The 17,356-nt window shown below is 35.4% G+C and overlaps 3 protein-coding genes across 3 annotated transcripts in view; 1 reads left to right on the top strand and 2 right to left on the bottom strand.

The window, feature by feature from the left end:
* The first annotated feature begins 857 nt into the window (after positions 1–857).
* LOC119819196 (olfactory receptor 4P4) overlaps positions 858–17,356 on the top strand; it is a 38,648-nt gene continuing 22,149 nt past the window's right edge. The window contains exon 1 of the mRNA XM_038337271.1: positions 858–1,580. Within this exon, the coding sequence (XP_038193199.1) occupies positions 858–1,580 (723 nt within the window). The remainder of the gene's footprint in view (positions 1,581–17,356) is intronic.
* LOC119818425 (olfactory receptor 4P4-like) lies at positions 5,890–6,825 on the bottom strand. Its single transcript, XM_038335745.1, has one exon. The coding sequence runs from the start codon at positions 6,823–6,825 to the stop codon at positions 5,890–5,892; it is 936 nt and encodes a 311-aa protein (XP_038191673.1).
* Positions 15,918–16,853, bottom strand: LOC119819197 (olfactory receptor 4P4-like). The gene has a single exon (XM_038337272.1). The coding sequence runs from the start codon at positions 16,851–16,853 to the stop codon at positions 15,918–15,920; it is 936 nt and encodes a 311-aa protein (XP_038193200.1).

The raw sequence follows: 17,356 nt of genomic DNA, 5'->3' as shown, positions 1-17,356 counted from the left end.
CATTGATCTAGAGGTCCCATACGAAGGGGGGCAATTGTATTCCTAGGAAATTGGGTCTGTATAACAAGGCTGGCTGTATGTGAGCCTGGAAACTGGCAGCTAAGCAGATTTCTGCTATGTTCTCTGTTTCACTTACTGCCTCCAGTTTCTGGCCTTGGGTTGTCATTCATCAATGAATGTTGTTCTTGAATTAATATTTCTTCTGTGAGTCAAAAATAATGCCTTATGTATAAAAAACACATTCCTAAATATGGCAGTTCAAATTATTGAGACTAGAAACAGATTTTTCAGTTAGGTGAAAAAAAAAAACCCTACTATATAACTATACAATGATTCCAAATGCACAAGCCCATTATTCACATATATTTGCATAGAGAATGTGTGATTCAACATATCTTATTTGTGACAGTACCCAAGTATTGCACTTCATGAATTTACATAGAAGTGAGTTCACATTTAATCATTTGTTTCTGTATCTCTTCACAAAAATGAACAGAAAAGTAAACTAGACTGGGTTCATACAGAAGTAGCTATTCTATAGTTCTTTTGTGGTATCCTATTACTTTTTGTTTGACAATGCATCACTATAGAATCCCAATACAAATATATTTTATTCTAAGACATTAATATTCATCTCAAATATGTAAGACTATTTAGCAACTATTCCTGTTTTCAAGATGTTACAAAAAACACAGTTGGAAATCTATCTTAAATAAAGATGAAATTTTAACATTCTTCAGACTCTGAACATTTTTAATCTAATCCGCTCCCTGAAAGGGGACAATATGCAGCATTGTGCTAAATGTATTTCACACATGTTTAAATTTATTTCAGATTGATACAGACATTTGCGGATCATGGACTATAGAACTAATATCACAGAATTTGTTCTTCTAGGACTTTCTCAGACAAAAGAAATACAAGCTCTCTGTTTTGTCTTATTTTTACTTTGTTACATTGCAATTTTATTTGGGAACCTACTTATCATGATTTCTGTCACATGTAGTCACCTTATCAATCAACCCATGTATTTCTTTCTGAGTTACCTCTCATTCTCAGATCTGTGTTACACCTCCACTGTGACCCCCAAGCTGATCATCGACTTAGTAGCCACACGAAAGTCAATTTCCTACAACGGCTGCATGACACAGCTCTTCACCATGCACTTCTTCGGGGGCATTGAGGTCTTTATCCTCACAGGAATGGCCTACGACCGTTACGTGGCCATCTGCAAACCCCTGCACTACACCATCATCATGAGCAGGCGAAAGTGCGATGCGGTGATAGCTGCTTCCTGTGCTGGGGGATTCCTGCATTCCTTTGGTCAATTTCTCCTGGCCGTATTCTTACCTTACTGTGGCCCAAATGAAATAGATCACTACTTCTGTGATGTGTACCCTCTGCTCAAACTGGCCTGTACAGACACCAGAAATATTGGTTTCTTGGTTATTGCTAACTCTGGCCTGATGGGCTTAGTGACTTTTGTGGTCTTGTTGATATCGTATGCTGTGATCATATATACTGTCCGGTCTTACTCTGCAGAGAATCGTCGCAAAGCCCTTTCCACTTGCAGTTCCCACGTTACTGTAGTCGTCCTTTTCTTTGCTCCTCTACTCTTCATTTACATTCGACCAGCAACGATATTACCCGAAGACAAAATATTTGCTCTCTTTTACACTATCATTGCCCCCATGCTCAATCCCCTAATTTACACACTCAGAAACAAGGAGATGAAGAACGCCATCAAGAGATTGTGTCACCGTATCACAGGGAACGAGGGAAATAGACTGAAATAATAACTGTTTTTCACTCTCACAGTTTCTGGAAGGTACTTCTAACTTAAAGCATCAAATGGCAAATAACCTTTCAATTTTATGTAGCAATATGTATATCAGTAGTATATATGTATTTATGTATGTATGTATGTATGTATATTGCATCCTAGTGATATGCATTAGGCTATCTTTAAGCAAATATTTACTGTTCTCCATATTAAACCAGACCTCCTAACTGTAATCCTGGTATTCTGATTTACTGCTGTCGTTGATGCTCATATTGTCTGTAATGCATTGCTTATTTGGTTCTATAACAAATTATGCTTGACAGGAGGTCATCCTTAGCAATGTGTTAATATGTTATAATCAAGTGAACACAGAGAACAAATAAAATGTTTTATTCTGTATGACTGTGTTCAGTAAACTAGTAATTAATCAGATTTCAAAAATATTAAAAACGACTCTTATTTAAACCCACATAAGAGAATAGTCTAAAAGATCTACTTTGTGGGTCACAAAATATTTCTCAAAGGTTCACATTATGACTTAATTTTAAAAAACTGAGTATTACATTATTATTATTATTATTATTATTATTATTTTAGCTTTTTACATTTCTAAAAACAATACATTTTACCAAGCCAAAAATTATTTTTTTACAGAAGTCCTCCCCACCTCTGATTTTTATACAGTTTCAATCAACTCTATTCTGCAGTTTGAGGCACCACTGTGCTACAGATGTTTTATTTCCAGATGAACACTCAGTGCTTATTCTTTGAGATTTGACCTGCCATGTGTTTCTGTAATAATCATTCTAATTCTAAAAGGGGAGTTTCTCTAATAATAGTTGAAATAGTTTCATTTCTTACTTAATACTGTAAAAATCAAAGGAAAATTTAGTGATAATAGAATGCCACCATTGAACAAATAAAAGAAACAGAAATACATGCAAACTCAGGATGAAAAAATGTTTAAGAGGCCAATAACTACTTTATTCTGAATGCAGAATAATTCAAAGGACTTAAAAACTGCATTAAGATGAAAAGGATTACAAAATAATTTATTATCAGTCTAATTTAAGCAACCCAAAATATGGTACTGAATAAATTACGGATCTCTGAGAGCTGTCAGAATGATGGAGGCTGTAAAAATGTATGGGCTGGCTCTCTCTAAGCAGTGAAACATGGGACAGTTCTCTGTAAACAGAAATATGTATCATATATAGAGAGAATGGTATCAAGTGTTTGAAACCTCAAAGTCTGATATTAGTGACACACTTCCTCCAACAGTGTCACACTGGTTAAACTTCCTCAGACAGTACCAACAACTGGACACCAATTACTCAAACAAATGAATCTACAGGAACTTTTCTCATTCTAACCACCACAATAGTATAAAAGTTCCATTTGAGCTTGAACATCATGTTCTCTCTTCTCTGCACCTTGGCCAACTGTGAGTCTCCATGTCAATCACCATCTATTGCAAATAGAGGCTCTCTCAAATGAGAGCAGAATGCTATACTGATCTATGAGTATAATAATAAGTCATTAGGAGTCAGCTGAACACTATGGCCATTTAGCAAATTAGTAGTAGTAGGCTCTTCCCTATATTCGACCGGTAGAGCTGTTGGTTCTTAGCCTAATAATTGCTTTAGGTATTGGCTTCATTTTGTAAATTAGGACTTAACCCCCCCCCCCTATGGTTGATTACTATTCTGGTGCTGCTACTGCATTTGGAATGAGTTGCCAAGCCAATCTTTATTATAGTTTTAAGTATTTAAAATTGCCTGTGGTTGCTGTCTCTGATCTGGGATTCCCCTCTGTATGTGAAAAATTAGAAGAAGAAACAAGAAACTCACACACACAACAGAGCAGGAGATCTGACCCAACCCCTTCTCATATACCTGCTAAGACAATCAAGAGATAGAGGGCCCTGCACCTAGCTTGCCTCAGCAAAATAGGAGCACTGACCCTGGTGATGTGAGTGTGAATGAGGTCCCTAGAGCAGGGGAACTGGCCCAGCTCTTTGCTTCAGGCTGTATTGGGTATGCTAGCTGAGGTAGTGCTGGAGAGCTCATCTGAGTAGTGAGGATGTGGGAAAGCTAGCTGGCAAGTTCACCAACATCTGAAATTGCTGGGTTTTGGCCTCAAATTTGGGCATCTTCTAGATTCAAGCTCATTTATTAATTTATAATTTATTTGTTTGTATATGTTTGGGTGCAGAGGAGCATATGGAGACCCAGAGTTGACATTTGGTGTCTTCCTCAATTGCCCTCAATTATATGGGTATTGAGGCAGGCTCTCACTTAAATCAGCATTCTCCAAATCTACCTAGTCTTGGTATCCACTCAAATCCATATCTTTGAATTCATTGCCAATTTTTCTATTTTCTTAAAAGTCTACATTCCTATTCACATAGACCTTGATGTAAAATGTGTGATATAGTCCCAGCACTGAGGAAACTAAAATAGAGCAGCAAGTCTGAGATCAGCCTGGGTTAAACAACAAGGGGGAAAAATCAAAAAAAATTGATACTTTAAGGATTTCTACACCCACCTGTTTTATTTCCTGTTGCAAAAAAAAAATGCATTCTTTCCAATTCCCAATAAAAACCAAGCCTTAGCTCCTCTGTGGAAATGCAATTATCTATAGGACCACCCTTTTATCTTACTTATTCACTTAAGTCTAGGAAAAGACCAAAAGTAGATGCTCAAAATAACTCTTTCAGAATGAACTGATAGAGATTGGAAACCATTGTTGCTTAAATGGATATAAAGGGATTGCTGTGAAATTCTACATTTGGTTGGGACATGAATATTATAAAGACTTGCTCAATCCTGGCAATTCAATGAGAATGGAAGCAAATCTAACAAAATGTTCTGAATTAGGGAAGAGATTCTTTTGTGTTCTTCATGAAATTCTTGGGCACTGTTGGAAGCAGTTTCTTTATCTATCCAATGTTACCTCATCTACCTGAATTCTGCCAGCTAATTCATCCATCTCAACTAAGCCGTAGAATTAGTTAACTTGCTCTTGAAGAGGTGCTCTTATCCAGGTTCACAGATCCAAAGGGGGCTTTGCAGGGGACTATGAATCCTCTGGAACTGCATACTTAACATCTGGAATAGAGGTATCCAAAGCAGTGAGACATGAGGCTCTCAGAAAGAACTAACAGTTACAATAGGCTTGAGGTGGCGAGCCGACTCTGTGTGTAAAGTATTTGCTGTGCAACCGTGAAGACCTGAATTTGGATCCTCAGCACTCATGGATTTAATCTACATGGAAAGCAGAAAAAGACAAAATCTCCTGAGTATATTGGGAGCATGGTGATCATGGGAGAGGATTTCAGGGGAGGGTAGAGGAAGGGAGGGAAGCAGAGAAAAATGTATAGCTCAATAAAATCAATAAATCAATAAAATAAATAAAGATAAATAAATAAAGATCATACAAAGAAATACAAAGTGGTCTGAATGCTTCACGAGTTGAGGGAATGCATTGGTCTCTCACATCCTGAAAGTCACATTGTGCTCCAACAGGAGTGGACACTAACCTGAAAAAAAAATATGGCATATGCCTCTCAAGGAAGTTAGGTCAAGCCAACTCCATAGTTCCTTGCAGTTTGAAGAAAGTCTGAAGCAGGACTCTTAATCTGCCAAACCAATATTTGGCCTCCTACAGTCTGCTGCTTTTTTCTGTGTATTCTGGAATGCATACAGATGGTAGATTTTAATTTGATAATTTGGAAGCACAAGTAATAGAAAGTCCTGGCATACTGTTCTTCTCATAATGCCTATCACTGTTAAATACATGTATATACATACATATGTAATATGATACATATACAGGAAGACTCAAAAAATATGTCACAGCAGTTAGTACTATGACATGTAGTGCTAAATTTGGTACTTTAAATATATTAATAACAGAGTCACAAAATTTGATAGTAATCCTTAATCCTTATCTTGAAAAATATGTTACTTACAATTCACACAAGAAAGGTACCATCATTTACTATTATTGATTAAGCATTGACTCTCATACATCCAAATGTTTCAAGGTTTAGAAATACAAGCATCATGTTTCAGCTTTCTCATACTCTGATTTAGCAGAAAATATTAGAATTCTTTTTCCAAGAAAAGTAGTTTATGACACCAAACTTGCCTCAGGACATTCTTCATCTCCATGTTTCTCAGAGTGTAGATCAGAGGGTTGAACATGGGAGCAATGATTGTGTAGAAAAGAGCAAAAACTTTATCTTCTGGATAAGACACAGATGGTCTAATATATATGAAAAGTACAGGCACAAAAAACAACGTAACAACTGTGACATGGGAACTGCATGTAGAAAGAGCTTTGCTGCGGTGCTCTGCAGGATAAGCCCTGATAGTGTATAATATGAAGGAGTATGACCATATCAAGATCATGAAGGTCACCAGTCCCATCATGCCTGAATTGGCAACCACCAGAAGTCCAACTTTGTATGTATTGCTGCAGGCAAGTGACAGCAAAGGATAAACATCACAGAAATAGTGATCCATCTCATTGGGGCCACAAAAGGGAAGGCTGATAACAAGGAAACTCTGGAAGAAAGAATGTATAAAAGCACCAACACAGCAAGCAGCAACCATGGCATGACACCTCCACCTGCTCATGATGATGGTGTAGTGCAGGGGTTTGCAGATGGCCACATAGCGGTCATATGCCATTACTGTGAGGATAAGTATTTCAATCCCCCCAAAGAAATGCATGGTAAAAAGCTGAGTCATGCAGCTGGCATAAGATATCATGTTCCTTTCTTTGAGAAGACCAGTGAGAAGCTTGGGAGTCACTGTGGATGTATAGCACAGGTCTGACAAAGCAAGGTAACTAAGGAAGAAATACATTGGTTGTTCATTTAGCTTGCTGAATATGATAGATATCATTACGAACATGTTTCCTCCCCAAATAGCTGTATAGCAAAACGAGAACATCAGGAAGCACAGAATTTTAATTTTCTTGTTCTGGGAAAGCCCTAACAGTATAAATTCAGTGATGTTATTGGTACATTCCATATTCCAAAGAAATTAAGATTCAATGGAGATAGCTGAAAGCAAATGATAGAGAAGGATTAAAAATTTTCATTAATCATGGTATGAATCATATAAAATACTATAAAAATTACATTAACTCTTGAAAATATCTCTCTTTTTCTGTGTACTTCTAATTCTTATATTCTAGAAAAAAGTCTACATTTGAATGTCATTATCATTTCATCCATATTAATCACTTTAGTAAAAGTGTGTAGTGCTAAAAGTCACACTAGTAAAAAGTACAACCAAAGATGTATGATTGTACTATACAGGATATACAAAAGTGAGTTTAGGGGCATGAGCTCCTGATCACAGTGTAATTTAGTCATTTAGTAGCCTAGGATTGCCAGATAAAGAGAAGGAAACAATAAAAATAACTATAGACTATTGATTTAGAATTAATTTTTTGTTATAAATTTTAGGATATGTTAGTAAAATATTTATTTTGTTTGTTAAATAGCTTTTATGAAAAGCATTGCACGTACAAATTCCCAAAAGTATCGTGTACTTATGGACACTATGGAAAATAGGAGAGAATACATCATATCATGTGAAAATTTAGAAATTTTGTTATTTTTAATTTCATAATTCAAAAATAATAATCATTAAACTATAATGAAATAATTTAATGTTGCAACAAGATGCTAGAATACCAGAATTCAAATCAATGCGGATACCAAACAAAAACCAAAAGTTTAATAATGTGTAAATTAATGAGTATTTAAAATTTAGAAAGTTCTGAAATTATAGAAATGACTTCATAAAGTAAATATAACCCTATATTTTGTTATGCTAGTTTGCACAACATATAGTAGGAGGTCCCTAGCCTCTGTGTCCATTTTGTTTAAACATAATGCCCTAGTTTTTTTTTCAATGCACTAAATCTCAAAAGCCATTATTTTCTCTTGCACCCTTAGGAAATTACCCTAGCCTCTGCCACATTGTCCAGTCTCTATATCTTCCAGTTCTCCTATAAGTCCACCAATATTGTCATTAACTTGCAATGTTAGTATTCACTTTTTTGGGATTCTTCAAGGCACTTCTTCAGACAAGTAACTACAGCATCTTACATTCTTGTTGCCCTTCATAATTTGCTGCTGTAGTCGTTCTATTTCAGTGAACAAGTTTGATATTCAGAGAAAGGTCTGGCCATATATTCACAGACAAGAAGATCATTAACGTCCTTCATGCTCACTCACACTTCTTTGGTATGAGCATTTCCATTATCAATCAACCATGACCACAAAGGTTACATTAACTAGTGTTTTGTTGAGAACAGGAACTTGTAGTTATTTTTTTTCTCTCCATATATATATATATTGATTGATTGCACACAAATATTAAAAAACACTAATTCAATTGTTCATTGAAAATTTAATATGAATGATATTATTTAGATAAAGCAGCATATCACAGATCTTAAACAAATCAAGAGAAATGATAATACGTGTTTCCTTTTTATTTTTCTGTCAGGATACAATCTCAAGCATTTTACACACAATGTATCATTCATATTATAAGAGTCCGAGACAGCTCTCTACTTTTAAAGAACAAAACCAATTGTTATTGATAATGTAGAGCACACATATTGAAGACTCTTTGTAAAACAGTCTTTAATGTTTTCCTTGATATCTTAATGCTAAAAACCTGCTTTACCTGTTTAAACTACTTTCTTGTACATAGTTTCTTTTTATTTTTATTTGTTTATTATTTCATATAATTTATCACAACTCAGGAAGTCAAGGTCATTAATATTCTGTTTCAGAGCATCTCACAATATGAAGATGAGAGAAGCTTTTACTTACATCAGATAGTAATACAGAGATCCATACTGGTAACTTTTGAAGGAACAGAAGACTTGAGAGTGTTCAGCCTTAAAAGAAATATTCATAACTCACCCTAATGCTCAGGGATCTTTGCCAAAAAGGAACCAAAAAGTTTTAAGAGTGAGAGATGACTGGTAATATGTATATAAAAGAGTGTTTTTCAGACAAAACATGACATATATAAACTTACAGTGATTATGATATGCACGACTTGCAAAAGTTCCAACTAGACAAATCCCAACATTGAGAGTGGAGAATGGGTCTAAAATTCAATCACTAGCTAAGGAGCTATTAACCTTTGATGGCTTCTAGGAGAGGGAGAGTCAGATGTTTTGTGGTAATAACGCTAATCTTGTAGTCTGGCCATCCACCAGAGCAGGCTTCAACCTCAAGACTAGCTGAGCAACAAAAATTGTACTTGGTATGGAAAGAAGAAAAACAATAAAATTAAGAAGTGATCTCAAAGTTGGGTGGAACAAGATAGGAGGATTGAGAAGTTGGTAAGTGGAGGAAATATGTCCAAGTAACATTGTATGACTTTCTCAAAGAATTAATAAAAAATAAGTTTTAGAGTCAAGGTAAATAGTTAATTTACCCCAAAGCTTAGGATTATTCTCTCACAGATAATTCTAAGTCTCCATCAATTTAATTTTTACTCCATTTTCACACTGATATTATTATTATTTTCTTCATTTCAGGGGGAGTGCTGAGACACATGGACTTTCTGTATAACTTTGGCTGCCTTAAAACTAGTTTTGTAGACAAAGCTGGCCTAGCTGCCTGTCTTGCCTCTGTCTCCAAGTGTTGGGATTAAAGTCATTTGCCCCCAGCACCCAGCTTTGTTATGTTATTCTGTTGATCAACTGTGTTCCTCATTGATGTTCACAATTCCCTATGAAATTATAAATCACAATATTTGAAATTTTCCTTTACCATTCTCTATGTATTTATCTTACAAGATAAATAAAAAAGGGAAAAAATTCTGTTTGAACATATTCCATTACTTTTTATTTACTTTTTCTTACATCTCTTTATTCTTCTGTATAAATTAATAGTTCATTAATCTATCAATACATTTTATCAATACATTTATTTGAAGTTTTTTGATAAACCAAAAATGTGAAAGAAAGAGGAAGATAAATTTATAATAGAATTAAGCAAATACTTATATAATTTATTCTGTACAAGTGTAAGTCATTCATTTGCTGTAGTTATTACTTACATCTGGATGATTGTAGTGTTACTTACGAGGTAATCCATAAGCCCATATGTGTTCAGTCTCGAGGACATTCCTGCTCCTTTCTTAGAGAAAATATACATTCCTCAAAAATATCATCATTGGAAGTTTCTTGATCTGTCCTCAAGATATATGTCCACCATGGGTTTAGAGGTAATAAATATAGTTAAAATTCTCTGGTTAAATACCAAGATGTGTAAAGTGTATGACCTGGGAGACTAGATCTCAAGGTATCCCCTAAATTTTCCTGAGTCTTGAGGCATATCCCACAAGAGCATTGGGCCAAGGATGTGGGATTTCCCTTTGTATGCTGTGATGATCATTAATGAATAAAGAGACTGCTTTGGACCTATCGCACGGCAGAATTTAGGTAGGCAATAACACAGAACTGAATGCTGGAAGAAAGAAGGGCAGAGTGAGAGAGACACACACCATAGAGCTGCCAGGGTCAGACATGCCAAAATTTTGCTGGTAAACCACTGTCACATGGTGATACACAGATTAATGGAGATAGGTTAAATTAATATGTAAGAGTTAACCAATACGAAGCTAGAGCTAATGGGCCAAGCAGTGATTTAAATAATACAGTTTCTGTGTGATTAATTTATGACGGGGCAGCCGGGGCCAACAAGCAGCCTCCTCCAACAGGCCAATGTAAAACTTTAAATAATTTGATTATTCTCATGCTTTCAAACGTAGTTTTTTTCAAGTTAATAAAGTTTTTTATTTATTTTTCCATTCAAAAATTTACACTTCCTCCCCTCCTCCCATTCCCCTCCCACTACTCCTCCTCCCTCCCCCTCCCTCCTTAAGACAGGGCAGGGTACCCTGCCTTGTGGGAAGTCCAAGGCCTTCCCCACTCCATCCAGGTCTAGGAAGGTGTGCATCCAAATAGACTAGGGTCCCAAAAAGCTAGCACATGTGGTAGAAACAGGTCCCAGTGGAATATCACCACAGAATCTTCGTCCAGGGATAGATGGAGATGGAGATAGAGACCCTCATCAGAGCAAAGGACTGAGTTCCCAAGGTCCAGTTGAGGAGCAGAAGGAGGGAGAAAATGAGCAAGGAAGTCAGGACCATGAGGGGTTGCTCCACCCACTGAGACGGGGTGACTGATCTAATGGGAGCTCACCAAATCCATCTGGACCGGGACTGAATGAGCATGCGATCAAACCGGACTCTCTGAATGTGGTTGCCAATGGGGGTGGACTGAGAAGTTAATAAAGTTTTATACTCTGAGGTGTCTTCATAATCCTATGAATGACCTGTACTCAATACTAGGAAGTCCCAAACTCTGTGCTCTATGTTTACATAAATTCTGAAGAGAGACTAAAGACTACTTACTGAGAGACAAACGATGTGAATGAAAATGTTATGATTCAGGGAAATAAGAACAATGTCTGTGAGTTTGAATTGCACAATTCAGTGGGCAGGAGAAATCGTTGTACTGCAGAGTTGTCGGGGGTTTCTGTCCTGCCTGGTCCCCTCAATTATTAAGTCCTAAAGAAATCACAGAGGTTTACATTAGATATAATGTGTATATTTAATGCTAGGAGGAATTTTCCCTTCTCTGTAAATAAAGGTTCATTGAGTATTACTGCTGTCTCATCATGGTCATACATAATGTTACTTGAAAAAGTAGTGAAATTATTGAAACTCTTCATACCCAGTTCTTCCTGTTTTATTTCTTCAGGAGACTAATGCCTTTAACATGCTTTGATATTTCTCTTTTACTGCATAATATGCTCAGTAAATTTGATTGTAGTTGGCTTAGAGTCTATAAATCAGTTGGAAAGAAAATATCTTCTATTCAACAATCATTTCTCATTTTATCAGATTTCCTGAAATGTCTTCCAAAAGTGTATAGCTTTTGTATTATTTATGGTACTTATTGGTGAATACACATTAACTTTTTCAACTACAAACTATCTTCATTTGAAATTTGATTTTCTGATGGATGAATTCTTTCTGGTCATTTTATTTTCATATGACAAATAACTGGCATAATCATTTTTCTGTCGTTCTCAATTGTCAGGAACGTTGGTCATTTAAAATATATATATATATATATATCTTCATATGGGTTAAAAATTTTGAGTAAAATTATTTCTTATTAAATATGACTCATATATATATATAATTTTACCCAAAATTTTTAACCCATATGAATATTATTTTTGTAATTCCAATTAATGTTGAATTTAAATGTCTTTTTAAATTCCTCCCATTACTTTTCTGTTTTATTGTAAACAACTTGAATACTATTACCTAATAATATCTGTGTTGTAAAATATCTATCTATTCATATCTTTCATAAGACATTGTTTCAAATTACTCATTAGTTAATAATTTTACAAATTTACAAAGCTTATAAGGTACACAAATAATAAAGTATCAAATATTTTAGTAGAATATTTTTGTAACATATTATATAATACTGACATAGCATGTCCAAAATGTTTTAGTTTTTAGTGATAATACTGACTTCTTTTGCTGCAGGCTTAGCAGTCTAGAAGTCATCCAGAATAGAAGGGGCAGAATTTGTTCTCAGAGAAACAGTCATTCTAAACATGCTTTTCCTCCCAACAATGCTTATGTTAGCAGAATAATGCAAGTACTTGAGGAACACCTTATTAATTATTGTTGTAGGAGGCTACTTGTTTATCTCAGCAGCACAGAACTAAAATAACCACACAGAAGCTGTGTTAATTAAATCACTGCTTGGCCAATTACTTAAGCATATTGCTAGTTAGCTCTTACATCTAGAATTAACTCATTTCCATTATTTTATATTTTGCCATGAGGAGCCTCTTTGATGCCCATCTTTCTCTTGAAGTAATTGGTGTTGCCAGGAGCAGATGTGTCTCAGTGTAATAAAATTCCTAAGTTCTTAAACATTTTAAAAGCCATATTCTGAAGTTCTTTGAGAGGTTTGCTGAATTAATATCCACCTGAAATATATCTCTGTACATCTAGAAAACCTAACTGGCTACAAGCTTGAATATTTTAAATGACTATCCATTAACCTATATTTCTTAATTATACATTACATTATTTGAATGAGCTGCACAAACACAGTATCTTAATCAAGATAAAAATACATATGCAGAGTATAAAATAATTGTCCTTAAATTTATATCAATAAACCAAGATCCATACAATGTAAATCTCTATATACCCCTTTAAATGTAAACAAATATTTTTGAACAATCATTTAGGGAATTTGGGCATAGTTCTCTCCAAATTGCTTCCTGCTTTTTGTTGGATGAAGTAATTTTTTGAGGGGTATTCAAGGCGACTTTGGAGGGGTCTTGGTCCATCGAACAACATTAATTTGGAAGGAATCCACAGGTTCTTATCCTCTGTGGAAACAAACAAACAAAAAACCTCTTTCCCATAGCATCTTATCCTTAGACCCAAATTTTTAAGTCAATATACCTTTGGTTTGGTTTAATTGTCTGTACAATGAAATGTCTCTGTACTTAGCTCATTAACAGTAAAAAAAAAAAAAAGTCAAAGAAAACACAATAGTATACATAATTCAGACTCTCTGTGAATTTTCCATCTTTACTTTGATTATTATTATTATTTTTTTTTTTTTTGGTTTTTCGAGACAGGGTTTCTCTGCAGCTTTTTTAGAGCCTGTCCTGGAACTAGCTCTTGTAGACCAGGCTGGTCTCGAGCTCACAGAGATCCGCCTGCCTCTGCCTCCCGAGTGCTGGGATTAAAGGCGTGCGCCACCACCGCCCGGCCCCTACTTTGATTATTTTTATTCTCTTACTTTTTAATATTTATTTATCTTTACTCCTTTAATCTATCACTGTTTGTACTTTTTTATATTACATTTACTGTCTCTTTACTCTTTTTCTTCTCTCCTAAGCTTATGCATATTTTTTAAACACACTGTGTCTCATTCAGAGATTTTTTTGTTTGAATATGTCCAATTGCATATCTGTAATCATTTTCTGTGTTAGAGAGCTTTTAAAATGGTAAGCCTCTTGGTCAAAGGGGCCCTGGGTGCTGGATCCCCCTCTCTCCACTTTTCAAAATGGTAGATTGTACCATTATTGCCAGCTCTGGGTCTGCCAGGTAGGAGCTGTGCTCACCACTTTAACTCTGAGAAGGAGCATACAACACATAAACCCTTTTTATCTGAGTAATAGCCAAATCTGCAGCACATTGTGCATCCTGGAAATATCTCTGTGTATGGTGGCAGGAATCCACCGTGCTTTCCTGCTTGTGTATTCCTAGTAGACCTGATTCCGCTGCCTGCCCAGGTGGGGAGCACTGAGCTGTGGGCATGGTCTCAGCTACTTTTCTCTTGAACCCCACAAGTACCTGGAACCACAAACACCATTCAAGTACTTGGCCTCCTTAAAAAGCCAGAGCAATTTGTGCTACCATCTTGAAACCACCGTTTTAAATTTTTTTCCTACCACTTAATCAGGAAAACCTCTCTTAAGGGAACTGCAGAAGCCAACAGTTGAAGAAAAGCAGCTAAACTTTGATTTTTTTTTTTTTTGTATCTAGAGTTTCTTTTCAAGCTGTCTCAGGTTTTAGGTGGATATAGTCGATGACATTGTAGCACCAATTTGTAGTAGGAGGCTGCATGTTTGTGTTGGCAGCCCAGAACCAAAATAACCACACAGAAACCGTAATAATTAAATCAATGCTTGGCCAATTACTTAAGCATATTGCTAGCTAGCTCTTACATTTAAATTACCCCATCTCTGTTATTTCATATTTTACCATGAGGTTAGTGTGGCCATCGCTGGTGGTAGCTCCAAGCTTTTCTCTCTCATTCTGCCCTCTTTCCAAGCATTCAGCCTTGCTTGCCCCACTATCTAAGTTCTATCTTGCTATGTGCCAAGCCAGTTTCTTTATTCATTAACAAATAAAAGCAACACATAGACAGAAGGACCTCCCATACCACATTATCATGTAATCTAGTGTAGCATTGAGTTTGATTATATCTCACAGTGAAGGTCACATTAAAGTGGACAAATATAAAAATCACTCTCTCACAATACTTTGTATACCACTGTAGACTAAACTGTTCATTCAAAACTCACATCGTGAATCTTTACCATCCGCTATCTAAAGATACCTTTTTGAAGATAGGACCCACAAAGAGATAATTAACTCAAAATAAGACTGTGTAGATTAAGCCCAATATAATATGATGAAATATATTATGTTTTTTTTTTTTTTTTTTTGGTTTTTCGAGACAGGGTTTCCCTGTAGTTTCTAGAGCCTGTCCTGGAACTAGCTCTTGTAGACCAGGCTGGCCTCGAACTCAGAGATCCGCCTGCCTCTGCCTCCCGAGTGCTGGGATTAAAGGCGTGCGCCACCACCACCCAGCTGAAATATATTATGTTAAAGAAAATTTTGAACACACAAAACCCTGGGAATGTTTGCAGAAGAAAGGCCATGTCAAAACAGAGTGAGAAAATAGCCTTTTGTAAGCCAAGAAAAATTGTTCTAGAGAAATAACACCCATTTGTGTTTTGATTTTGAATTTTTAGAAATAATAGAGAAAAGAAAATGAAAGAAAAACACCTTACCTTTTCTGTTTAGCTTAGCAATTCCAGAATAATTTTCATGTTTGACTTCAGAAAACTACCATGAATCATAACTTGATTTTTTTCAACTTGAAGCTGTATTGGCTTACTGAACATTCGATATACCAATTCAGAAATGATACTCTGGATAACTAGAGTTATATAATAAGTGAAATATTAACCAATATATTATATTATTTATTAGTCTATGCAGTTATAGAATTGAAAATCTGTTTATGTCATTATCACATGAAAATTTATTTTCAAAATCTTTGATCCCTGACATATAATTTTTATTTCAGTGTTTTTATTTATTTATCCATATTCTTATATTTTTACCTATGAATGAGCAAAACTTTGAACAGTTCAAAGATTAATTGTTCTTCTGGATAATAAACCACTTTAATAGTTGTGCAGTATTTTCATTTTATATCCTATGAATAATACAAATTAATTTTGTTTCTCTCCTGAGAATGTCTTTTGACACCAAACCTTCTTCATGGCATTCTTCATCTCTGTATTCCTTAGGGTATAGATGAGAGGGTTGAACATAGGAGCAATAATGGTGTAAAATAGGGCAAAGATTTTATCCTCAGGAAAAGTGGTAGGAGGTCTAAGGTAAGCAAAGATGGAGGGTCCAAAGAACAAAATAACCACAGTGATGTGGGACCCACAGGTGGAAAGAGCTTTGCGTCTTCCTTCTGCTGAGTGGTTCCTTAACGTGAACAATATAACCACATATGAACCAAACAGGAGAACAAAGGTTATCAAAGCAATTAGTCCTGAATTGGCAACCACACGAACACCGGTGATATAGGTGTCAGTACAGGCAACTTTTAGCAAAGGGAAAATGTCACAGTAGTAGTTGTCAATTTCATTGGGGCCACAGAAAGGCAAACATATTAACATAAAAACCTGGGAGAAAGAGTGGACAGATCCACCAACCCAGGAAACCCAGATTAGGACATGGCACCTGGGTCTGCTCATGATGACCATGTAGTGTAGAGGCCTGCAGATGGCCACACAACGGTCAAAGGCCATGGTTGTCAGGATTAAGATTTCAATCATTCCAAAGAAGTGCATAGCAAAGACCTGCAGCATGCAGCTTTCATAAGAGATGGTTTTTCTTTTCACTAACATATCCCCAATCAATTTGGGCGTCACACAGGAGGTATAACAGATGTCCATGGAAGATAGGTGACTGAGGAAATAGTACATTGGTTGGTTGAACAGAGAACTGCATCTAATTGAGATAAGGATCAGCAGATTTCCACACAAGATAGCAAGGTAACAGAATGAGAAGAACAAGAAGAAAAACACTTGTATGTTCTGCTTAGAAGACAGACCTATGAGAATAAATTCTGATATATTCCTCTGGCATTCCATTTACATTTAGTCTGTGCTAGAATAATTGAGAACCTATGGGAAAAGTATCCAAGTTAAAGATTTCCAGTGTGATCACAGCTATGTCAGCATCATAAACAAGTATTAGATACTACTCTAAAAAACATAGAAGAAAATCTATAAATCTTTTAAAATTGTCTTAGTATTTGGAAATTAAATTTGATGTTTTAAACAGTTCTTTATCAATTTTCCTAACATTTTGTCTTATTATTAGTATCAAGATAATCTTATCTGTTAAAATATAAATTATAATTACTATTTTACCCATAAAAATAAAATGTGCTATTGCTGTATACAAAATTTTGAAACAAGAAAATAATTTATTATACGGAATGTATTTAATTTTTGTTTTACGTTGTAAGTTTTCTTTGAAACAATGATGAATTATAGAAGTATTTTCTCTCTCCAACATGAAATAGAATAGCTACCTGAACTTTTTTGGAGGAATATATTTATCGTTGTAAGTTTAAAATTTTTTTTTTGTT

The sequence above is a fragment of the Arvicola amphibius genome, chromosome 7, assembly GCF_903992535.2.
Source record: "Arvicola amphibius chromosome 7, mArvAmp1.2, whole genome shotgun sequence".
Taxonomy (NCBI): domain Eukaryota; kingdom Metazoa; phylum Chordata; class Mammalia; order Rodentia; family Cricetidae; genus Arvicola; species Arvicola amphibius.
This window is presented reverse-complemented; position numbering and strand designations above follow the sequence as displayed.